Consider the following 26,007-nt stretch of genomic DNA (forward strand, 5'->3'; position numbering starts at 1 on the left):
ATTTTTAGGGCAGTGAAGCTATTCTGTGTGATACTATAATGATGGCTACATGTCATTACACATTTGTCCAAACCCACAGAGTGTACAACACCAGGAGTGAGCCCTCATGTAAACTATGGACTTTCACTAATGGTGATGTGTCAATGTAAGTTCATCATTTGTAACAAATGTACCCTCTGCTGGGGGATATTAATAGTGGGGGAGGCTATGCATGTGTGGCGGCAGAGGGTATATGAGAAATCTCTGTACCTTTCCCTCAATTTTGCTGTGAACCCAAAACTGCTCTAAAAAGGCAAAGTCTTAATTTTAAAAAGACAACACATATATGACAGACACTACTAATTACAAAGCTCGTATCCATTCTCTCCATTCTTACTAACAGAACCCCAGTTTTACATGATGTGGCAATATGTCCCAGCCTCCCTTGCAGTCAGAAGGGACAGAGCCACACAAGTTCTGAGCGATGAAATGTAAGCAGAAGTAAGCTGAGGAGGGTTACCAGACAAGCTCTGTTAAGTGGTCATAATCAGCAGGCAATGCTCTTTGCCCTTTCACCTTCTTGCCTGAAACACAGGGGTTGTGCCTAGAGGTATAGCAGCTGTCTGTGAGCTTGCCGCCTGATGCAGGCCAGAATCTCAGGAAGGGGAACAGAGAGCTGGAAGGAGCCTGGGTCCTTAATAACATGGTACCAGCTCTGGACAGCCTGCCCCAGACTTCTTATTTAGTAAGAATAATAAAATCCCTTGTTTGCTTAAGTCACCATTTCTCAGGTCTCTTTTACATGCAGTCAGTTGGCATTCCTAACTTAATATGTATTCGGTAAACGAATTCAATGAGGATACAGTGAAAAGTCAGTCTCTTTGTTTCCTTAACCACCAGACTCTTGGTCTCTTCCCTAGAGAAAAACCACCGTTAGCACCTTCTTTTAAATCTTTTCAGTTATTGTCTAAGCACACACAAGTATATGCAAGCATCACTGTGTGCGTGTGTCTATTTTTTTCAGTGCTCTTTTGATAATAATTTAAATCTAGAATCCTAAACATTAAGACTTGGGGTTGTGAAACATACAAAGGTCATTTTGTTGAGATTCTCAGAGAAGGTCAGAGAATGGGCCACACTTGTTGCCCATCACTGTGTCCAAAGAGGTGTTTTGGATGAGAGTATGTAGAACGTGCGATGGTGTAGGGGCTGAAGAGAAGGTCTGACCTACTGACTGACACCAAACCCCGCATATCCAAGGTCTCCAAGTGAGTTAGTGAAGAGCCAGGACTAGCACTAAGTTTCCAGTTATCTAATTAACTGCTCAAATGTCACCCAAATATAATCATTAAGGACGGAGACTCTGAGCCGGAGGAAGCCCTCCTGGCTGTTTTGCTGCGGGGCAAAGCTGAAGAGAGGCCAAGTATTTGGGGCCTGTTGGAAGCAGATAGTGGCTAGTAAATTCTTTAATTGGTCCTGTGTCGCGATTGACTTGAAATTCCATTTCCTCTCATGTTCCCTGTGCACAAGTCCTGTGAATATTGCCACCTCTCTGAGAGTCAGCCTTACTTGGACTTTCCAGGACTTCGTGCCACAGAACAGTGAACAGAGCCATCCCAGAACTTCTAGTGTCCTGACTCTCTTCCAGCAGACAGGGTTCTAGCATTGTTTGCCTGTCACTCTTCCAGTTTAAAGTTAGTAACTTCCTTGCTGTGAAGGGCCATGTTATGCCAGCACAAGCTTGAGCCCTCTGTAGTTTATAGCTTTCTTTATAGATGCATGAAACTAAGATCTAAAGCTGATGCGTGGGAAATCCCCACTTGTCCTTGAGAATTGAAGAACCTTTAGTATCAGATACATTCTGTGAAGACGAAAATTGCCAATCAAACCCAGCCAAGAACCAATAATTCAAACCGTAAAATAATTCACTCATAAGTCACCTAGTGCCAAATCCACGTTTATTTCCCTCATCCAGTATACAACAAGATCAAAACAGGATGGAAAGTGCACCCATTGCACTCATTCAGAGTGGGCTTGTTTGAAAAGGTGTGGACAAACTTGATAACTAAGCACGATGGTTGGCTGGGAAAGGCAGGCAGCTTACAGAGAAGAGTTGATCATGTGTGATCAAGCCTCTTCCCTGCCTTTTCCCTGCTAAGAAGGCCCTTTCCTCCAATTTTTGTTTGTTCATATCTACCTTTTAAGGAGTGGCTCAAATGTCTCTTCCATGAATCTCTCCTGGAGCCCTTTTCACTGTGATTGTTCCCTTCTCACAGCAGGTAAGCCTGCAGAACGCTGCTGCGCGGTATTGTCAGGTTTTCTCTTCCCACCTCCTCTGTTAGACTGTCAACTCTTTAGAGTCAGGGATTCTATTTTATTAATACTTTTTACAGAAAAATAAAAATTTTCTTGTTACATAATTTTACTTTCTTGTTAATAATTTATGCATATTCATTCTAGATAGCAGACAATACAGCAAAGCAAAATCAGGGAATACAAATCATTTGCATTTTGTTGTACAACATTCTAAGCTTTTAAAATTCCTACATTTAATAACAAAAAAGCAGACTCAGAGATATAGAGAGTAAACTAGTGGATACCAGTGGGGAGAGAGAAGGGGGAGGGGCAATATATAGACAGGGGATTAAGAGGTACAAACTATAAGGTATGAAATAAACTATAAGAATATACTGTACAACACAGGGAATATAGCCAATATTTTATATTAACTATAAATGGAGTATAACCTGTAAAAATTGTGAATCACTATATTGTACACCTGTAACTTATATAATATTGTAAATCAGCTACACTTCGATTAAAAAAATTCCTACATTTAAAATTCTTACCTTTATAGGTGTATCAAAATTGGATTACCCTATAAATAAAGTTTTAAAATCTTCTTTTATGTTACTCTATATCATTAACATCAGTGAATATGATGTTATTTTTTTTAATGGAAATATGTTGTTTTTCTGATTTTTTAAAAATGGAAATATGTTGTTTTTCTAATTATAAAAATATGTGATACGATTTATAAAAATTGAAAGAATACAGAATTGCATACAGTATCAAGATTATCTTTTTTTAAAACATCTTTATTGGAGTATAATTGCTTTACATTGTTGTGTTACTTGCTGCTGTATAACAAAGTGAATCAGCTATACATATACATATATCCCCATATCCCCTCCCTCTTGCGTCTCCCTCCCACCTTCCCTATCCCATCCCTCTAGGTGGTCACAAAGCACCGAGCTGATCTCCCTGTGCTATCCGGCTGCTTCCCACTAGCTATCTACTTTACATTTAATACTGTATATATGTCAATGCCACTCTCACTTTGTCCCAGCTTACCCTTCCCCCTCCCCGTGTCCTCAAGTTCATTCTCTACGTCTGCATCTTTATTCCTGTCCTGCCCCTAGGTTCATCAGAACCATTTTTTTTTGATTCCATATATATGTGTTAGCATACGGTATTTGTTTTTCTCTTTCTGACTTACTTCACTCTGTATGACAGACTCTAGGTCCATCCACCTCACTACAAATAACTCAATTTCATTTCTTTTTATGGCTGAGTAATATTCCATTGTATATATGTGCCACACAAGATTATCTTTTAATCACACCACATAGACCACTATTTACATTCTCATATGTAGCCTTCTATATATTAGACATACTAGATTTTCTTCTGAGAGCAAGTGTATGTATATGTATCACACTCATATATATTAATACTTATTTAAATATGTTCATTCATACATACTTTTTTTTTAAACATCATTTTTTTTGACATCTTTCAGTGTCAAATTCTTATGTATCTACATCATCCCTTTTAATACCTGCATAATGTATGGATCTGCCACAAATTAATAAATTTCCTATTATTGAACATTTACATTTTTTCCAAAATATGTCCTTTTATTAACTAATTTATGGATCATTGTGTTATATGCACTTGTATATGTATACTTTTAAAGGTTTTGGTACAAATTGCCCTCCATGAAATGTGTTTATATTTGAATTTTCCAAAATGTCTAAAGAGAGCCTTGCACATGGTGGACATAATAAATGTGAGGTGGATGAATGCATGGAATATAGAAAAATATTTGCCCCTCCCTCTAATCTTTCTTCTTTTCTTTCGAGACCTCAGTGGAAGATCTGTTGATTCTTCAGGCACCATGGGAAGGGCCCAGGTTAGAGGCAGAGCCTGTGTAAACTAACCACCTCAATTCTCTTAGCACTTTGGAGGCTGGGGAAATGGGCCCTGAGAGGGGGCGTCTGGTTCTGAGCCTGCCTGTGGGTGAGCAGCAGGGCTGGGGCCAGAGAGAACCCCCTAAAGCTAGGGACTCCCAGCCCAACCCATGCCTTCCCCACTTCACTCCCCTGGACAGCCCTTCACCTCTTCCCAAACCTTTAGATTCTGAGTAAATCACATTTATAGTCAAGTCACTTACTTTATGTCAGGTGGCAAAAATAAAGCGAAACACTGTACATACAAGTTACTCTAAAGCATCCAGCACATGAGTGAGCTTAAACGTCTTTTTTTCCATTTATTGTTGTTATTATTTTTTTAACATCTTTACTGGAGTATAATTGCTTTACATTGTTGTGTTAGTTGCTGCTGTATAACAAAGTGAATCAGCTATATGTATACATATATCCCCATATCTCCTCCCTCTTTTGCCTCCCTCCCACCTCCTTATCCCACCCCTCTAGGTGGTCACAAAGCACCAAGCTGATCTCCCTGTGCTATGCGGCTGCTTCCCACTAGCTATCTATTCTACATTTGGTAGTGTATATATGTCAATGCCACTCTCTCACTTTGTCCCAGCTTACCCTTCCCCCTCCCCGTGTCCTCAAATCCATTCTCTACGTCTGTGTCTTTATTCCTGTCCTGCCCCTAGGTTCGTAAGAACCTTTTTTTTTAGATTCCATATATATGTGTTGGCATACAGCATTTGTTTTTCTCTTTCTGACTTACTTCACTCTGTAGGACAGACTCTAGGTCCATCCACCTCACTACAAATAACTCAATTTCATCTCTTTTTATGGCTGAGTAATATTCCATTGTATATATGTGCCACATCTTCTTTGTCCATTCATCTGTCGATGGACACTTAGGTCACTTCCATGTCCTGGCTATTGTAAATAGTGCTGCAGTGAACACATGACTCTTTTTGAATTATGGTTTGCTCAGGGTATATGCCCAGTAGTGGGATTGCTGGGTCATATGGTAGGTCTATTTTTAGTTTTTTAAGAAACCTCCATACTGTTCTCCATAGTGGCTGTATCAATTTACATTCCCACCAACAGTGCAAGAGGGTTCCCTTTTCTCCACACCCTCTCCAGCATTTATTGTTTGTAGATTTTTTGATGATGGCCATTCTGACTGGTGTGAGGTGATACCTCATTGTAGTTTCGATTTGCATTTCTATAATGATTAGTGATGTTAAGCATCCTTTCATGTGTTTGTTGGCAGTCTGTATATCTTCTTTGGAGAAATGTCTATTTAGGTCTTCTGCCCATTTTTGGATTGGGTTCTTTGGTTTTTCGATATTGAGTTGCATGAGCTGCTTGTAAATTTTGGAGATTAGTCCTTTGTCAGTTGCTTCATTTACAAATATTTTCTCCCATTCTGAGGGTTGTCTTTTCATCTTGTTTATGGTTTCCTTTGCTGTGCAAAAGCTTTTAAGTTTCACTATGTCCCATTTGTTTATTTTTGTTTTTATTTCCATTTCTCTAGGAGGTGGGTCCAAAAGGATCTTGCTGTGATTTATGTCATAGGGTGTTCTGCCTATGTTTTCCTCTAAGAGTTTTACAGTGTCTGGCCTTACATTTAGGTGTTTAATCCATTTTGAGTTTATTTTTGTGTATGGTGTTAGGAAGTGTTCTAATTTCATTCTTTTACATGTAGCTGTCCAGTTTTCCCAGCACCAGTTATTGAAGAGGCTGTCTTTTCTCCATTGTATATTCTTGCCTCCTTTATCAAAGATAAGGTGACCATATGTGCATGGGTTTATCTCTGGGCTTTCTATGCTGTTCCATTGATCTATATTTCTTTTTTTGTGCCAGTACCATACTGTCTTGATTACTGTAGCTTTGTAGTATAGTCTGAAGTCAGGGAGTCTAGTTCCTGCAGCTCTGTTTTTCTTTCCCAAGATTGCTTTGGCTATTTGGGGTCTTTTGTGTTTCCATACAAATTGTGAAATTTTTTGTTCTAGTTCTGTGAAAAATGCCATTGGTAGTTTGATAGGGATTGTATTGAATCTGTAGATTGCTTTGGGTAGTATAGTCATTTTCACAATGTTGATTCTTCCAATCCAGGAACATAGTATATCTCTCCATCTGTTGGTATCATCTTTAATTTCTTTCATCAGTGTCTTATAGTTTTCTGCATACAGGTCTTTTGTCTCCTTAGGTAGGTTTATTCCTAGGTATTTTATTCTTTTTGTTGCAGTGGTAAATGGGAGTGTTTCCTCAATTTCTCTTTCAGATTTTTCATCATTAGTGTATAGGAATGCAAGAGATTTCTGTGCATTAATTTTGTATCCTGCTACTTTACCAAATTCATTGGTTAGCTCTAGTAGTTTTCTGGTAGCATCTTTAGGATTCTCTATGTATAGTATCATGTCATCTGCAAACAGTGACAGCTTTACTTCTTCTTTTTCGATTTATATTCCTTTTATTTCTTTTTCTTCTCTGGTTGCCATGGCTAGGACTTCCAAAACTATGTTGAATAATAATGGTGAGAGTGGACAACCTTGTCTTGTTCCTGATCTTAGTGGAAATGGTTTCAGTTTTTCAACATTGAGAACAATGTTGGCTGTGGGTTTGTCATATAAGGCCTTTATTATGTTGAGGTAAGTTCCCTCTATGCCTACTTTCTGGAGAGTTTTTATCATAAATGGGTGTTGGATTTTGTCAAAAGCTTTTTCTGCATCTATTGAGATTATCGTATGGCTTTTATCTTTCAATTTGTTAATGTGGTGTATCACATTGATTGATTTGCGTATATTGAAGAATCCTTGCATTCCTGGGATAATCCCCACTTGATCATGGTGTATGATCCTTTTAATGTGCTGCTGGATTCTGTTTGCTAGTATTTTGTTGAGGATTTTTGCATCTATATTCACCAGTGATATTGGCCTGTTGTTTTCTTTTTTTATGACATCTCTGTCTGGTTTTGGTATCAGGGTGATGGTGGCCTTGTAGAATGAGTTTGGGAGTGTTCCTTCCTCTGCTATATTTTAGAAGAGTTTGAGAAGGACAGATGTTAGCTCTTCTCTAAATGTTTGATAGAATTCGTCTGTGAATCCATCTGGTCCTGGGCTTTTGTTTGTTGGAAGATTTTTAATCAGTTTCAATTTCAGTGCTTGTGATTGGTCTGTTTATATTTTCTATTTCTTCCTGGTTCAGTCTCAGAAGGTTGTGCCTTTCTAAGAATTTGTCCATATTAGCACTTGACATGAGGTGGAGAAGAAGGAGGATGAAATTTGGAGTCAAAGGTTTAGATTTGAGTCTGGCTTCTGCTAAGACACACAATCTATCTGGGCCTCCATTCTCTTCCCTATAACATGGCAGTTGTACTAAAATCTGCTCCTAGTAGCCAGGTAAGGATCAGGGGAGATGGTGAATATAAAAGCAAATGTTGTGATAATTGTACAAATATTTAACAATGTTTGCTGCTATTGATAAGATTGAAAAATATTTCCCTAATCTTGCATACCCATCTCTTGAGGCCTTTCTAAGATTGGTTTCTTAACTGAAAAAAAGGAAGGGACCAAAATGGCAGCAGAAAGAGCAGAGTGTGGCAAGCAGGGAAGCCCGCATTCTAGTTCCAGGTGTTGGGGCCTCATTGCTCTCTTTGGTGGAAGGAAGAAGTTGGACAAATGACCTTCAATGCTCTTCCAGTTCTGAGCCCAGGCCAGTTTATTCTGTGACCTTAGGCAAATCATTTCTCCAAAGGCCTCACTTTTCCCATATGTAAAAGGCAGAGTTGGGCTGAATGACCTCTCTGGGCCACTTCCTTTCTGAGGATTTACGCAACTCCCCAGGGACCTGCCCTCTGTCTTTCTTGTTTCCTGGCGGGCAAACCCCGGGACCTGCCCTCTGTCCTTCTTGTTTCCTGGTGGGCAAGCCCAGGGTCCTGCCCTCTGTGCTCTTGTTCCCTGGCATGCTCTTGATGCCTGTGCTCTTGTGCACACCGCCAGCCTTCTGGCAGTGGCTTCCTCTCTTCCTCGTTTGGTTTCCCAGCCACACACTCACAGCTGGCTGAGTGACAGCTTGACAAAGTGAACCAACCCTTCCGTCAAGAGGCATCACGGATGTGCTGAGCGGGGCTGCCTTCTGATGTCCCTTCCTCATGCCCCAGGATCAGGTCCTCATCCTGTTTCAGGGCACAGCTGGCCTCCCCCACCCTCTCCCACTGTCCTCGCGCTGGTGCTTCCCATAAACTCACGTGCAGTCTTTTCCTGAGAAGGCTGCCTGCTCTCCTCTGCCTGGAAGGACTCTCTCTGGTCTTTTCCTGCCTCCCCCTCAATAAGTAACTCTTTTTTATCTCCGCAATCGGTGGCCATTACTTGTTCTGCAGCTTTTTCCAGCTCTTACGAGTTTCTGCTTTTAAAAAAAGTTCAGCTTCTCCCTAAGCTGCTCCCTGTCTTCCTGAGGGCTGGGAGTCTCCAGTCCTGACCAGTTCCCACCCCTCAGACAGACATTGCGTGAGATGAGCACTGACATGAACCGTGAGGGACTTTTACAAGTCTACTCTCCCTCCAAGGTTTTGCTTTATTTATTTGTTTGGGTGGGAGTGGAAAATTTGGACATAAACACATTAAAGTCAAGGTTTTGATATTGGTTCCGAAGGGGCCCTTCCTTCTGTTCAGCCCTGAGTTAATATCATTGTCACCAGTATCAGTAACAACAATCTCCTGAAGGCAAGACCCAGAGACACCCAGGTGTCACTGAACTGGAGGATTCATCAGAGACAGGGCAACATAGATAGGCCTCTGCTGTCCAGCAGACCTGGGTTCAGATCCTGCTTTGCTACTTGTTAGCTGTGTACCCTCGTCAAGTTCCTTAGCTTCTCTAAGCCTCTGGTTTCTTATTTATAACATGGAATTGTAATATCTCCCTGGGAGGATTGTTGCGAGGTTTAAAAGTCAACTGATGTGAAACTCTTGGCACAAGGCCTGGTGTCAGGAAACGGTGGCCAGCCATGCAGACTCACACACTCCCCTCCTGAAGAAACGTCACTAACAGAGTCAGATCGTGTATCGTTAGGTGCCTGATGCATGACACTGGACAAGTTCCAGAGGCTCACACGGAGACAAGTCAATGCACCTTGTCATTTACAAAGAGCTTTTACGTGTGCCATCACACGATTCCTCAGAACGCTCTGGAGGATGAGTGGTGCTGGCATCATCATACCCATTTTTCAGAGGAGAAACCTTAGGCTCAGCGAGGTTAAGTGATCTGCCCAAGGTCCATGTGATTATAAAGATATGTGCTCATGAAATGTGTGTCTGAGGCTTAAACCTAGGTTTGCTTGTTTCATCACAAACCCTCTTTCCACACTAGAATGACCAGGAGGAGAGGAGACACTTGCTTTGGGCCTTGGAAGTGATGAGACCTTGATACAGAAGGAATAGGGAAGGTGTTCCAGACAGGGGCATTTTATAAACAGGTATAGAGTCAGGGACAATCATGTGGGGTTCCAGGAAAAATGATTAGACATGCTTTGCTGAATAGGAGAGTTCATGTAAGAGTGGTAGAAAAAAACAGAATTAAGTTGGACATTCGCTGGAGTGAATGCCAGACTAAGGAACTTGAGCTGTGATAGGCCATGGGGAGCCATCGGGAGCCATCGAAGCTTTCAGAAGAGGGGGAGTACATGATCTCATCAAGATGAGAGGCCTCCAAATCATGACTCACCAGGAATGGTTGGAGAAACGGATGTCTAACCTAGAGAAGAATAGACTTATTGGGAGGGAAGGGGGTGTTTGCCAGACTTGGGGGAGAACACGATGGATGTAGGGTGAAGAGGGGGATCGGGGACTCATGTGGGATCAGTGAGGGGTAGGGGAGAAGCAGCGAGGACCAATGGGCAGAAGATCTAAAGAGACAGATTCTCAGTTCAAAGGAGGAAGAACTTCTTGGCCCTTTCAATGCACTTTAAACCCCAGTTACTGAGAGCCCACCGTATGCCCTGGGCACAGTGATGCACTGGGGATGGCGCAGTGATGGATCTGGAAAAAAGCTCCTGCCTTCACAGAACTCCTATGAAATGGGGGAAGATATGCCTTAAACAGAATCATCCCAGAAATGGATGTTACAGCCAGAGCTGTCTGGTTCGTGTATGAGCTGCTCTGAGACTGGGAGTTCCCTGTCACCGGAGTTTTCAAGAGAAATGTGTCAGGAAAGGGGATTCTTACACTGGGAAAAAGGCTGAGTAGATGACTTCTCATAAGGTTTTGTACCTTTACATGTGTGGTGAAATCTTCAGCAACTCTAAATCCCTTAATTAGAGGGAGGAAAAAAAGGCAAATGATCAATTAGCATCTCCTTTTTTTTTAAGCCCATATTTGCATGTTCCATCCTAACTGGGATCTGAGGTGCAGAAAGGGTGGCCAAGCAGGAATTTCATCCCGCGTGTAGCTGGGTGACTCCACCTGTGAATTGAAAATCATTAGTTGAAATTGTGACACAGCATGCAAATTACAGCATTACCCCCGCCTGCAGGCTGGGGCTGTGGCTGCATCTGTGGCCATGGTACAATCCTCCAGCAGCTAACGTGAAGTCAGCTCAGGGCAAGGAGGCAAGGCCCCACTGCTGGGCAGTTAGCAGGCTGCAGGGAGCCGGGCCAGAGCGGCAGCCAGGGCGGAGGGACGCCAGCACCACCCTTCTATAGGAGAGTGTCATATCTACGATTTCAGGGTTCTGAGCCTCACAACAGCGCTGGGAGGTGTGTGCGGAGGCTGATGAGGAAACTGAGGCTCAGAGAAGGAAAAGGATTCTGCCAAAGTTACACAGCGGGCAAGCTCCAGAGCCCGGTGTTTAGTTGGGTTCCTCTGAGTCCAACTTGGGCATCTTTCCACCACACCACCCTGGGGTCAAGACTGATCAGCTACAGATCTTTCCAAGGGGAAACCAAGGGTTCGGTGGGCAGGCACCACTGTCCACACTGTGGGTCCCATCGTGAAATCTATGACACTCGGGACTGCGGGGTGCTTTACGGGCAATGAGAATACCAATAGCATCAGTGCTAACGTGTTATGCTGAGTGGTGCCAGACGCGATGCCGAGCACTTACATTCATGCTCTCCTTCGATCCTCATGGGGCTTGTATCTCAGCTTTACTGATGAGGGAATGGAGGCTCCAAGAGTTGAGGTGATGGCACAGCCAGAGTTTGGACCCAGGTCTGTGTGACTTCAGGATTCTTCAAGGGCAGCACTGCCTCCCTGTCCCCTTGTCAGGTTTCCCTGCCGGGTCACTGAAAGGGATGCCCAGGGTCCAATTCTTGGCTGCCAGGCCAACAACAACAGTAGGAATAATAAGCGCCCCTCTCCCCATTTCTTCATCCCTCACTTGAGGGCATGCTCAGCCCTTCATATCCACTCATCCCCTTGGAATCACACAGCTCTCGGGGTTGCTGGCAGGACTGACTCAGCATAGTGAGGGCCTTGCACAGAGTCACAGCCAGTGCCACGGCAGGGGCCAGGATGCATGCCACACACCCAGCTGCTGATGGGGCTAGCTCTCCCTGCCATTACCTCTCTACACTCTGCTCTCTTCCGAGTCATCTGCCAGAGCCAACAGTGGCCACAGTCCACGGGGCCATGGGTGCAGAGCTGCCAGAGGCCTGGAAAAGGCTGAGGTCCCACCTCACTTAGGCAGCCAACCTCCAGATTAAGCAGACGGGCTCTGGAGTCGCTCACATATGGGTGTGAATTTCCTGGTCACACAGACTTGTGTTAACCCATTTCTCCCAACCCCCGTAAGATAGCAAAAATAATGGTACCTATGCCATAAGACTGATCTGAAGACAAGAAAAGGTAATACATGTGAAGTGTTTAGACAGTGCCTGCCCAGGGTGGGCTCTACATTGATGGTAATTATTTCCATCTTTACGTTGATTGATTGATCCACTCATTCAAAGATATGTGTGTTCCTGCCGTGTGACAAGCCTATGCTCGGTTCTGAGAAGATGTGGCGAACACACAGCCTGGACCTTCAGAGAGTGAGTGATGGGGACAGACCTAACCAGATTGCCCCAGTGCAGGGAGATGCATTTGGTAAGAGAGGTCCTAAAATGTACCAAGTGCTGTGGGAGCCCAGAGGACAGAGAGACAAGGCGGATGCCTCTTTTCCCATCTGCCTGTCTATTCAGTCTCACTTTTCTCAAGATCCAGCATTGCCACCTTCTCCCTAACGACCTAACCATGTCATGGTGCTTCCCTCCCACTCCAAGTCTGGGGGAAGCCTTGAGAAGTCTCCGCTCTGTCATGAACCCTTGGAGCATTACCATTTTTTAAAAGTCCCTTGTCTATCACAGGAAACCTTGGAACTTGTAAATAGCCACAATAGGATCTTTTGAAAAATATATCCCCTTAAAACAACAAACAAGCAAATAAAATACGTAGAATGAGAGTCTCCCCCTCCTTTATTTAACCAGTATAGAAGCTAGGCTCAGAGATGGTCCGTGACTTACCCTCCAGTGTTACAGAGAGCACATGGCAGAGCCAGAATGAAACCATGTCACAGCTACAGGTTCAGGGGCTGTCCCCACTGCCCCATTAAAAAGAACAATCCACCCCCCCTCCCCTCCCCACATCTGGAATCAAACTGACGTTTGACTCCAGGTGACAACTGGATTTAATCCATTATGGTGCACATCCACGCACTTTCCACTCACATCACCTATTTGATTATTCCCCCACTTATCGAGTTGAGAAAGGTGGGCAATGCCTCCACCCTAGTCAGACGAGGCTTCCAAGGTTTCAAGGTTTAGTGATAGCCCAGGACCCAGCCAGCATCGGAACTGAGTTCTTCTAACCCCAAATCAAATGCACTTTCTGGCACACTGCAACCTGAACAGTGAGCCGTGATGAGCATCTCACGCCCCTCATGCAAGTGGAGACCATCAGCGTGTGCAGATGGTGAGAAAGGACTAGGCAAATTTCTGCTCTGGGTTCTGGGGAGACATTTCTTTGACCTCCCCAGGGGACTTCTCAGCATCGGCTCTGGACAATCTACTTCAAGAAAAGCATGACCTCATTTCCTAAACCCTACGATCCAGGAAGTTGTTCATCTTGGGGAAAAAAATCATAAAATCAAGCTCTGCATTGTTTTTCTTATCTCCCCTCTTCTCCCCAAACTGGTCTTGCACAAGCAGCATTACCTTCCATTGGGTGACAAGTATGTCGTTAGTGAAACGTTTACAGGTACTACAGGAATGACCTGGTGCCACACCCACCTCATTAGAATTCTAACTGGGGTGTGTAGGAGAGGCTTCTATAAATGGTAAGGTGAGCCCAGCAGCCGATGTCCCCACACCATCTGTGCCATTCCCAGACGAGCCCAGAGAGGAGACAGAGGAAGCTGAAACATGCCTGGTGAGTACATGGAATCTTCTCTGCCAGTCCTTGCTGGACGCCCATGCTTCTGGGCCGACTGAGAGGCAAGAGTGTCCAGCTCGGGACAGCTGCCTTGGGAACTCTGAAGGCTAGGCCTTGGTATTTTAGGGTTCTCTTTCTCAGTGGCTGCCTAGTCCTCCTAGCATGGTCCCAGGGATAGAGCATGTTTGGGATGGAGTCCTGAATAATGGGCAGGGTCTTCAACGCAGCTGGAGGTCACGTCCCCTTAGACAGACGGACAAGCTTTGCCTTTTCAAGCCAGCTGGTACCTGCTTTCTGGGTTTCTCAGTGCAGTTTTACCAGCTGTCAGTCACTCTGGCAAAGAAAAGTGCATCTCAGGGCTACAAGGGAGGGAGGGAGTGACAGCATGTAAGTTGATTTAAAAGAAACCATCAGCAGCGCCGGAATGCTCCTAAGTAAACTACACGTCCAGAAGCACCAGCAAGCTCTTTGAAAGCTACTTGGTGACCTGAAAGTGCCAGAGGCAGAGGAGCAGGTGTGCCGAGGACAGTTCCCACCAGCGGCACCTGGGAAGGGGGTGAAAAATCACTGCTGGGGAGCTCAGGTTCTCTGGCTCTGCAGTCACTTTGAGGACTGGGCTCTGCTTTGGCGGTGCCCCCTGCTAAGCAGCAGGCTAATTATTGCCTGTCATGGGTGCTCTGCCTAGTGGTTTGGCAGCTACACCAAATCCAAACAAGGCAAGAGTCAAACCGGTAAAATACTGTGAATGGTGGTTAGGGCTGCAGGAAGGTTTGCCCAAGACATCGCTGAGCACGATGCAAAAGGGCAATGCTGGTTACTTCAGAAGTCACAAAGACCAGGACAGGGTGGCAGCAAAAAGGACCATTCCCTTATCCCCAGCTTCCTCCTGTGAACACGCAGCAGTGCTGGGCTGCTAAGAAGGGGAGCTTTGGATCCTGTAGATTTTAGCAGGAGGGGATGCCAGCTGTCAGCCAGGCCATCTCCCTCCCTCTGGAGGAGATGGTGGCCCAGGAAGGTACAGACATGTACTGGGCTCCCACAGAAAGTTGATAGCAGGGCCCAGACTCGGTTCTAGCAGCACCCTTTCCACTGTGTCCTACTATCAGAGCCAAGCTTATGCATGAGTGCGGGTGACATCTGCGACACAGGAAAGCAGTACTGAACCTGGTTCCTCATTGGAGCCTGAGGCTCTGCTGCCGCTGAGCCTCAGGCTCCCGATTCAAGACAAAGGGCTTGAGATGGATAGACTTCCAGGCTCCTTCCAGAACTGACAGCTCTCTCGCCATGAAAGGGCACCTGGGGACAGAGAGCAATGGGCCCCAGCAGAGGCTCACCCTCCGGGGGCATGTGCACCCACAGCAGCCTGCCCACTGGGAGACCTGCATGACATCCTGAGGGGCCCAGTGTGTCAGTGCCTGTGACTCATGGAGTTGAGCTCTTAAGTCTCAACTTCTGGATCCACCAGATGTTCTAAGGTCACAGTGGAATGTGGACGATGGTCAGTTCAGAGAAAACCAAATTTTTAAAAAGAGAGACAGGGAAACACCTTCACTCCTTTGAAGCTCTCACACCTGAGTTCCTGGCCCGTCCCGGTCACTCAGCTGAGCAGGTTTCAGTAAATGGTTCCTGAATGAACGGGTTCACTTACTGGACACCCAGGGAAAGAGCCATGAGGTGCGGTGGAGCACAGAGATCATGAGGTGCGGTCTCTGCCCTCGTGGGGCTCGAAGAGGATTGTCATTAGGCTGTGTTACAAATCCAAGAAAGAGCCAGGGGGCCAAGAGGAGGAGGGGATTAATCTTGGCCATGGTTTGGTGTAGGAAAGACCCTGGGACCCAGGTGGCACTTGGTATGGACGATGAGTTGGACTCAGTCAGAAGTAGTTTCGTGGGGACTTCCCTGGTGGCGCAGTGGTTAAGAATCCGCCTGCCAATGCAGGGGACAAGGGTTCAAGCCCTGGTCCGGGAAGATCCCACATGCCGCGGAGCAACTAAGCCCGTGCGCCACAACTACTGAAGCCCACGCGCCTAGAGCCCGTGCTCTGCAACAAGAGAAGCCACCACAATGAGAAGCCCGCGCACCACAATGAAGAGTAGCCCCCGCTCGCAGCAACTAGAGAAAGCCCGCGCGCAGCAATGAAGACCCAACGCAGCCAAAAAAATAAATTAATTAATTTTTTTTAAAAAAAGTAGTTTTGTAGGGTGAGGAGTGTTCTGGGCAGAGGGAACAGGAAAAGAAACGTGGGTGGTTGGGCACGTGTGACCCAGGGGACTATCAGGGTTGCAGTGTGCTGGTCTGAGAGGGCTGCGTCTTGCTCCCAAGTTAAGGTTCGTGTTGGAATCCGGGATGTGCGGTTATTCTGCTTCCCGGGGTGGGGGTTTATGTGGTGGAGGAAGGCCTGGCAGCCTTCTGCACAAAGTGGTCGGGCACCGTCTGCCTGCCGAGCACGGAGGCCAGAGCCCCACTCCGGACAGGAATGCAGGCTGTGGACACAGACACCGGGCCCAGTGTGGAGGGGAAGCATTGTTCCCCATCCTCAAAGCCACTCGGAGGCCCTGGGTCAGAGGCAGAGTCCCCAGGGTTCAAACCTGGATGCAGACCTCTGCCTGCAGGAGGCCAGAACCTCTGTGTTGGGGACTGACGCCCTGTCCCACTGGGATGGTGAGCTTTCCCGCCGGCCGCTTTGCCGGGCAGAGCACTGGCTTCAGGACTTACCCTCTCTGGCCTCAAGCCCCAATCTGCAGAGGACCCGTGCCGTTCTGGGCTGTGGGTCTGTACAGAAACCCTTTCCTGGGAGCTGGGATGCCAGCGGCTCTTTCCCCATTTCCAAGCCTCCGCGCTCGTGTCCGTGCTGCTCTGTTCACCTCAGATAACTTCTCGGCTCAACCACCACCCTGCTGGGCTGCGCTCCGCAGCTGGAGCAATCGTTCTCTTCCCCAGGGCCCACGTGTGAGGTGAGGGGTGTGAGCTGAAGTGAGGAAATGCTTTCCCCTATTGCTGAAGTGAGGAATGGGGCCTCAGGTCTCTGGTAGGGGCTGAGGGGGGATTCCGAAGGAGTCTGCACTCCTCTCTCTCAGCCTGTTTTCCTCCTTTGTAAACAGGAGATGGTGACTGTCCCCACTGCCTCCCTCCCAGAGCAGCTGTGTGGCTCAGGGGAGAGAATTCACGGAAAGGAGTTTTTTTTTTTTTTTTTAAACATCTTTATTGGAGTATAATTGCTTTACAATGGTGTGTTAGTTTCTGCTTTATAACAAAGTGAATCAGTTATACGTATACATATGTTCCCATATCTCTTCCCTCTTGCGTCTCCCTCCCTCCCACCCTCCCTATCCCACCCCTCTAGGTTTGATTAGTGTAAACGCTATGTAGGCCTAAGGCAGTGATTCTCAGTCCCGGCTCTGGCTCTGTATTAGAATCACCAGGAGAGTTTAAGGGAAAAAAATCAACGCTGTCCCTAACGCAGAGATCCTGATTTCATGGGTCAGTGGTGGGGCTTAGGCCAATATGAATTCTCCAAGTGATCCTCGTACTCAGTGAGGGTCTAAGAGATTCTAAACTCTCTCTGGAAGTGAAGGGGGTCCAGAATCCTTCTTCCTTCCTCTCCTCTCACGCTGACCATGTAATGTCGAGGCGGGGAGGAGGCTGTGGGTGGCCCTTTCTCTCTGGCAGCTTCCTGGAACCGTGCCCAGGTCATGCCACCACCACGACCTCAGCTGGCTGCAGGGTGGCAGCGTGGAAATTGCGTGTGGTCAGGCCACACTGGCTCCCAGTCTGGGCTCGGGCCAGGCTCTGCCTGAGCAAGTGATATTTGGCAAGTGACATCACCTGACTGGACTTTCAAATTGCTCATCTGTGAAATGAGAATGACAACATAGAAGGGTTTGTAACTATGAAAGGACACATGCGGACACATGCTCACACATGCTTAGCAGTGTCTGCACATCTGAGGCCCTCAATGGCAGCCCATGAGAAAGCTCAAACCCTCCTCTATCCTGTGTTGCTGGTGCCATTATGTGTGGGATCCTAAGGCATTTGTATCCCCCTGCCAGAGGCCCAGGTCCTAGTGACGGGCACACATGGGATCCCAACAAAAACCCTACAAGGAAGGATGTTTGGTTTCACTGTCCCCTTCTACAGAGATGCTGAGACCTTGCTCAAGGCTGCTCGGACCACCGGTTCAGGGCTCATTCATCCCGGGATCCTCACCAGCCCCTCAATCAGCCACCCAGGGAACCCCCATTTCCCCACGACCTGGGTGCCAAGAAATTGTACCACGCATGCTGCACAGGGATTGAAAATGTCTGAATGTGGGGGAAAGATGAAGGGAAGCAGCACAGGCTAGAGAGAGAGAAAGAAGAGAGGGCTGGAGCGAGTGGGGACCCTGCCAGGAGCTGGAAACATCCGGGTGCCTGGGGCTGAGGCGGGTGTTGGGAATGACTCACAGCCCACCAGTGACCAAGATCTAAGACCTGGTTTCTGAGCCAAGCTCTGCCTCTAAACTACCCTGTGACCTCAGCAGATGGCTTCCCCTTCCAATGCCTCAGCTTTCTTACCTGTCATATGGGAATATTGGATCACATCACTGTTTTTCAAGCTGCCAGTTGTCACCCATTAGCAAGTTGTGAAATCAGTTTAGTGGATTGTGATCAGCAAATTTAAAAAAACAAAAACAGAAAATATCAGTGCATTGTACATAGTAAGGGTTAGTATTGTTTTGTGAAACTTTACATCAATTATACACCCATGTGTGTAAACAATGTACAAAATGTATTTCTGTATCAATGAAGTCTCTAACAAAAAGCTTGAAGACACTTGGCTAGATGATTTTTAATATATCTCTCAGCCCTAATTAACTCTAGAAATCTGTAAGATTAAAAATAATCTTAGTCTAGAGAAGAGAACTAAGGAATAGGGTCTGGGCAGGCGGGGAAGATGCAGCCCCTGGAGTATCATTATGTGATGGGCACCTGCCAGCAGCTCTCTGTGGTCCTCCCGGGAACAGCAGGTGAAAACCCTAGTCCCACACCTGCAACCAAGTCATCCTCCCCACCTGCTGCAGGTGACTCGATTACAGAGCCCAGCTGATAAGGATGGAGACAGTTGCCTAGTGAGCCCGCTTTCACAATCTGGAATCTGTTCTGTGCTTCTCATGTTACCCCTGCCAAAGGTGGACCACAGAACAAGGGGAGGTTACATTATCAGGTATATGTAATTAGGTTTAGCTGTGAATGACAGTGAACCCCAAATAACAATGGCTTAGAGAAATAAACAAGACAGAAGTTTACTTCTTCCTTACACAATAGGTCTGGAGGTAGGCCGTTCTGGTGGAGAGGGCAGCTGCACAATCCCCAGGGGCCTGGGCTCTGTGCAGGTCCCCACTCTGATGTCCTGAGGGCATGTGTGGTCTAGAGTTGAGTCTACATCACACCCACCCCTGGGCAGCAGGTGGAAGAAGATGGAAGTAAGCAGGCTAAGGGCATTTGCCAACTGTTTTGAAAAAGAGGTTTCCTCAGAAGGATTGAAAACAGGTATTCAAACAAATACTTGCAAATGAATGTTCATAGCAGCACTATTTACAAGAGCCCAAAGGTAGAAACAACCCAAATGTCCCTCAACTGATGAATGGATGAACAAAATACAGTATATAAACATAGTGGAATATTATTCAGCCATAAGGAAGGAATGAGCCACTGATAAATGCTACCACATGGATGAACCTTGAAAACATTATGCTAAGTGAAAAACCAGACTCAGAGACTACATGCATGTGTGACTCGATTGATATGAAATGACCAAAATGGGCAAATCCAGGGGAACAGAAAGTAGATTAATGGTTGCCAGGGACTGCAGTTAGGGGGGGGATGGGGAGTGACTGCAGATGAGTGGGGAACATATTCGGGGTTGATGAAAAAGTCCTGAAACTAGACAGTGGTGATGGTTGCACAACATTGTGAATGTACTAAATGCCACCAAACTGTATGCTTTAAATGGTTAAAATGGTGAATTTCACCTCAATTTTTTAAAAAAAGGGGTTTCCTAGAAGTTAATACACATCAGTATACGTACAAGTCACTGCCCAGAACTCATTCACATGACCCCCAGGTGCAGGGGAGCCTGACCATTAACATGGGGGATTTTATTACCAAGAAAGAAGGAGCCAGTGAATACTGGGATAGACATTTGTCAGTTGCTACCCCATTAGTGGTGCTGGTGGCACTGATATTCTCAGGATAAAGACATTGGGGAAATTGCCCCCGGCCTGACGGTAGAGTTAAGCAGTGACTCAAGGAGGTGGTGTGGGATTGTGAGACGGGCCCTGGATGAGAGTTCAGAAACATCCCACTGTGGGCAAACCACCTCCTGGGCCTCCACGTCCTCACAGCCAGAATAAGGGTGTGGGGAGATGCTCGGTCTCCAAGGTTTCTCCCTCTGATGTTTTTGAGAGTCTGTGTTGATGAGTCAATTGTAAGGACGAAGCCACACTCCTTTCATCCCTGCCCTTCATCCAGGCAGGTGTAAAAAACAGCTCTGAGGCTCATAAACATCCATGAAGTTGTAAACTCAAGAAGAAACTTGGATGGTTGTGCACCTCCCCTACCCCCTGCCCTATCCTTTCTAGAACACTCTGGCTGTGATTAGTGCTACGCCAAAGGGTGGTGGGTGGGAGAACAAAGGCCCTGGATAATCCACAGACAGGATCATCAGATCCTTGATTTGGGGCTGGCAGAAACGATGCTAGGGCTCACAAGTGGGGCGGTGACCGAGGGGGGCAGGAACCACCTGGGGGCTTTGTGAGCGTGCACTCAACATGCCGTCCCCCTCGGGATGCAGGGATGCTCCTCTTCTACTCACCTCCCATGTAGAATGCCCTTTGGAACACATTTCCCCTTCCAGGGGCTCACTCTCTCCTCCGTGTCAGGATGCAAATGCCAGAAGGGAGGACAATGCACAGTGAGGGCTCCTCACCACCTGGGTGCCTTCTCAACTGAAGGTCCTGCCAGGGTCCCCTTCCCAGGTGGAGAACCGGGGACCATGGCAACAGGGAAGGTCAGTAAGACCTGGGTTCAGAATCCTGGCTCTGCCAATCATTAGGTATATGACCTCGAATAAGGTATCAGTTTCTTTCTTTTTCTTTTTAGTTGAAGTATGCTTGATCTACAATGTTGTGTTAGTTTCAGGTATACAGCAAAGTGATTCGGTTATACATATATATATATATATATATATATATATATATATATTCTTTTCCATGATAGGTTATTACAAGATATTGAATATAGTTCCCTGTGCTATACAGTAGGACCTTGTTGTTTATCTATTTTATATATAGTAGTGTGTATCTGCTAATCCCCCCCCTCAGTTTCCAGTTTCTGTAAGATTTCATCGATGACAGGTGTAAGGTGCTCTGTGTACTGTTTTTGGGGTTTTTTTTTTTAGCAATATAAAAGGTAAATATTTATTCAGAACAAAACTTTAAACAATCAATTTTACATTCTAAGCCACAAGGAAATAGCAAAACATAAAGGAAAGACAAAAACTAAAAGAAAAGCAGTGTACTGTCTTTTCTACTTTAACCTGATAACACTTAGACCCAATGCCCTCTAGCTTGGCTTATTTTGCAAGTACATTTTAGAGTTAACCGCTCCCTTGGAATTCCGTTTTTCTCCTGAGAGTCCGGAGGTTGCAGATGAGCTCCAGTCAGCTGCTTCTCTGGGGACGCTAGCTATTGAGGCTAAGATGCAAATGTAAACATTTCTTTACTCAGGAGCACCTCTATTTCTCACTGGTGGCAATGAACGGGGAAGGGGAAGGCCACAAAGGAGCAGGGCCACTTTAATCCAGATATGGTACCCCAGGGGGCAATGAGTACACCCTGGATTATGTTCCTTTGTCCCTTCCGTATCTCCCAAGTATTCTGAAGCTCCTGCCAAGTCTTCTGCTTCCTTCCCCAGATGATTTCTTAGCATTCCTCTGGGCTCATTATTCTGGAAAGAGCAGACTTTCTGGGCCCTCAAGTGTTGAGGAAAATGTTGTGAGGTGTGAGAGGTAGTGGAATGAGCACCGGGCTTGGGGTCAGGGAACTCTACTCTAGGCTAGCTCTGGCACCAGACAGCTATGTGATTTTGACCCAGTCATTTAACCTCTCTGGTCCTGTTTCATCTGTTGGAAAACCAGCAGATTGGTCTAAACCAATTTTTAGGTCCTTTCCAGCAGGAAAATTCCAGATTCGATTCCATGATTCTGTGAAGAATGGTTTCTGAGCCACTGAAAGCACTGTCACAAAGTCCATGCATTTTAATGCCATAAGAGAGGCCCTTGGCTACCATTCAGAGCCTATTGACTCAGGCTACATACACTTCTAACAACACCGGTTTCACAAATTCTCAGACCACAGAGATTAGAAGCAGCAAATTAAAAGGGGACGGGATGAGCTTCAAAAGATAGACACCCTGACAGAATCCAGGGCCAACAATGTTCTCAATTCAACAAACACTGATCTCCTTCAAAAACGATAAAAAATGGTTTAAAAAAAAGGTTTGGCACTTAAGAGGGGTAAGCTGGCTCTGTGTTCACCCTGGCAGGCAGGCGGGTGTTCAGTGCCCGGCCACGCCAGTTAGCTGAGCTGCCACGGAATTGTGCACTGCTTTGGGACACTGGGCAACGGCGTGTCCTCGCTTGCCACAGAGGTTACACACGATGCCCTTCCGGCAGTAAGAGCTCAGGTGTCCCTCCTCCCCGCACCTGAAGGGGTGCTCTGTGTACTGTTAACAGCAGTTGACACATAGGAGACTGATGACAAATGTGTCACGCTCTTCCTCACCCTCCAGCTCAGAGAAGCCTTGCATGTCCCACGAGCACCCATGAAGGAGCAAGACTCCTTCATGCCGGGGCTCATGCTGGGAGAGGCAGAGATGACCATCTCAGTCACCCCAGGACCTCACCTAGTGCGTGCAAAGTGCCCTTCGTCTCCTTTCGGTGTCTCTGCAGCCAAGGCACCCTGGAGCTCAGTCTTCTTCATCATTTTGCCTGCAGGCAAGCCACTGTGTTCTGGCATGAAAGGGAGACATCTCTACTATTTTTTTGATAGTTAGAATCGTTTTATTTTTCAGGACTTAAGCAAACCTATGTAAACTGGCTGTGTGTACTTTTGCATGTTGATTCATCTTTTTTTTCATACAAATCCTTTTTTAAGTTGAAGTGTAGTTGATTTACAATATTATATTAGTTTCATGTATATAACATAGTGATTCAATATTTTTATAGATTATACTCCACTTAAAGTTACTATAAAATATTGGCTATATTTCCTGTGCTGTACAGTCTATCCTTGGAATGTATTCATTTTACACGTAGTACTTTGTACCTCTTAATCCCCTAACTCTTTCTTGTCCCCCCCACCTCCGACTGGTAACCATAGTTTGTTCCCTCTATCTGTAAATCTGTTTCTGTTTTGTTATATTCATTCGTTTCATTTTTTATTTTAGATTCCACATATAAGTGATAATATACAGTATTTGTCTTCTTCTATCTGACTTATTTCACTAAACATAATACCCTTCAGGTCCATCCATGTTGTTGCAAATGGCAGAATTTCATCCTTTTTTATGGCTGAGTAGTATTCTATTGTATATACGTACCACATCTTCTTTATTTATTCATCTGTTGATGAACATTTAGGTTGCTTCCATATCTTTTTATTGTAAATAACGCTGCTGTGAATATTGGGGTTCATGTATCTTTTTGAGTTAGTATTTTGGTATTCTTTAAATATACACCCAAGAGTGGAATTGCTGGATCATATGGTAACTCTGTTTTTGGTTTTTGAGGAACCTCCGTACTGTTCTCCATAGTGGCTGCAACAATTTACATTCCAAACCAACAGTGTAGGAGGGTTCCCTTTCCTCCACGTCCTTGCCAACTCTTGTTACTTGTGGAGACGCCTCCGTTATTGGCACAAGTATAGCAAACTGTGCATAACCCTTGGCACAGCAAAGAAGGAGGTGGGCCTGTTGGAGGGAAGGCAGAAGCTGGCTATAGATGGGAATCCCTGCCACCGCTCTTTCCTAACCCCTGTGCTTGACTGAGGGCTGTCTGGGGACATAATTGCTGCTCTCAAAGAGTCCATGGTCAAGAATAATAAGCTTCTCCTGGGGAGAAGGCACATATCCTTTAGGGTTTGGGAACGGAGAAGAATCTCCGGGGAGGCTTGTGTGACCTCAGACCACACATTTCTACATCTTTTTTATTTATTTATTTTTAACTTTGGGTTTATTTATTTATTTATGGCTGTGTTGGGTCTTCGTTTCTGTGCGAGGGCTTTCTCTAGTTGCGGCAAGTGGGGGCCACTCTTCATCGCGGTGCGCGGGCCTCTCATTATCATGGCCTCTCTTGTTGTGGAGCACAGGCTCCAGAGGCGCAGGCTCAGTAATTGTGGCTCACGGGCCTAGTTGCTCCGCGGCATGTGGGATCTTCCCAGACCAGGGCTCAAACCCGTGTCCCCTGCATTGGCCGGCAGATTCTCAACCACTGCGCCACCAGGGAAGCCCAGACCACATACTTCTAAGAGCTCTTCTTTTTTCTGAAACGAGACAGTGAGTAAAGCTCTACCGAATCCCATGCACAGAAAGCAGTGAGCACAGTTCATAAGAGGCAGGGGTTTAAAAGGTGGGGACATTTCCCTAAAGAGTCCTAGCTTTTAGCAAACCAGCTCTCTGCAAGTCATGTAGAGCTTGATGTTTGCCAGAGGGTGCCTGAGATCTGAGCTGTTGCCATTCAATGTCTACGTACAGGAGCATTCATCTTCTTCTGTCCCACCTTCCCTCCCTTTGCCTTGCCCTTCATTCAATAGATATTTTTGATTGCATGAATGTTTTAGTTTCCCTGAGTAAGAAAAAGTTAATTTATTCTTTCAATAACCATTTGTTCAATGAATGAATGAACAAGTGGACATTTGAATGAATGAATCTTTAGTACTCCAAGTGGAGGTGAGATCACCTCCTGAGCCCTGCTTCAGCAGCAGCCTTTGGCTCATCACCCCAGAGTCTGCATCCCACTCAAGAGAGTGTCTCTTACGAGCCTCTGCCCATCTCCGGAGTTGCTTGGATGGGAGGCCCCAGCCCCAGGCCCACCCTGGAGCCACGCCCTCCCCGCCTCCCCTTTCTCCTCTGTGCAAAGCCTCTGCTCTAGCCAAATGAGACACCTGATCTCCTGGGCCTCTCTGCCTGGTGTCTGGAATGCACCTGACAAAATTCTCTCTTCCTTCAAGGCCCAGCATTTTCAATGAATTTTTTCTGATACCTATAACTGAAAGTGATTCTTACCTACAACTCCTAGACACCTTTTCTGGGGCAGATTGGATTTACCTCATTCCACCATTCATTCTGACATGTTGTCTTATGCACTCCTGAAGCTCTTTGAGGATTCAAACCACTTTTCATACATTTTCACACCCCAACATTGTGCCTTACATAGTGTCCTATAAATAATATGTATTCTCTATATGTTTATTGAACGAATACCCCATATACACCTTTCCTTATAGACTAAATTTAGAGCTCTAGTCATGATAGTCATTGCATGACATTAGTTTTATGTTTGTTTGTTCATTTATTCCCTCAGTTGTTTGTCTAACTGTCCTAATACAGTAGAGCAATGTGCTAGGCATCAGAATATAAAGTTCAAGAAGGCACATTCTGATGAACACAGACAGACACCTATAAACAAGAGTTGTGCCTGGTGCTGGGATGGGCTACCCCACTCCCATCATAGCCATGGCCACATCATAAAGACAGAGACCACTTTCATTTGCAGAAGAATGGTTGGTGAACATCTCAAATGTAACTCAAAGGAATTAAATATCTCAAAAGGTTTAAATCGGCTAAACTCCTCATATCTCCTGGAATCTTTCTTCTCTGAAACCCTTCTCAGCTTAGCTCCCTCACCTGCACAACCACCTGAGAAGTTTGGGGGTGGATTTTGAGGTGTTAGTCCTCAGGGTCTTATCCAGGGATCTCATGGCCTTAGACCACTCTTGCCAGTGAGCATTTGAAAGACCTTCCAGGCCAGTGATTGCCCAATCTCCAGCCTCGAAATGCTTGTCAGGGTTACACTATCCTCCTCAGCATCAGATGCCCAGGCCAACACCGAGGTGTTGCACATATAAAGTACAGATGACACAGCTAAACTTTTGCTGGGTGTTGGAGTGATAGAAGACACTTGGTATCTGGGAAGACACAAAGGAAAAAGCAAGGAAGCCAAACCAGGGTGGTGGATTCGAGAGAAGTAGGCTCCTCCCAGTTCTACGTGAGCCCCCATCCACAAAGGAAGGAGGATAAAGTGGACAGAATTGGTTACTCAGTTCTCCTGGCTGGTTGGGTGAAGCTACGTCTTTGAGGGCTGAGTGACAGTTGGCC

The 26,007-nt window shown here is 45.8% G+C and overlaps 1 protein-coding gene across 1 annotated transcript in view; it reads left to right on the forward strand.

Annotated features, from left to right (window-relative positions):
* Nucleotides 1-13,457: 13,457 nt before the first annotated feature.
* Nucleotides 13,458-26,007, forward strand: part of TGM3 (transglutaminase 3) — a 41,134-nt gene continuing 28,584 nt past the window's right edge. The window contains exon 1 of the mRNA XM_082361437.1: nucleotides 13,458-13,591. Coding sequence (XP_082217563.1) covers nucleotides 13,585-13,591 — 7 coding nt within the window. The 5' untranslated portion in view covers nucleotides 13,458-13,584. The remainder of the gene's footprint in view (nucleotides 13,592-26,007) is intronic.

The sequence above is a fragment of the Balaenoptera borealis genome (assembly GCF_965194805.1).
Source record: "Balaenoptera borealis genome assembly, chromosome: 16".
NCBI classification, from domain to species: domain Eukaryota; kingdom Metazoa; phylum Chordata; class Mammalia; order Artiodactyla; family Balaenopteridae; genus Balaenoptera; species Balaenoptera borealis.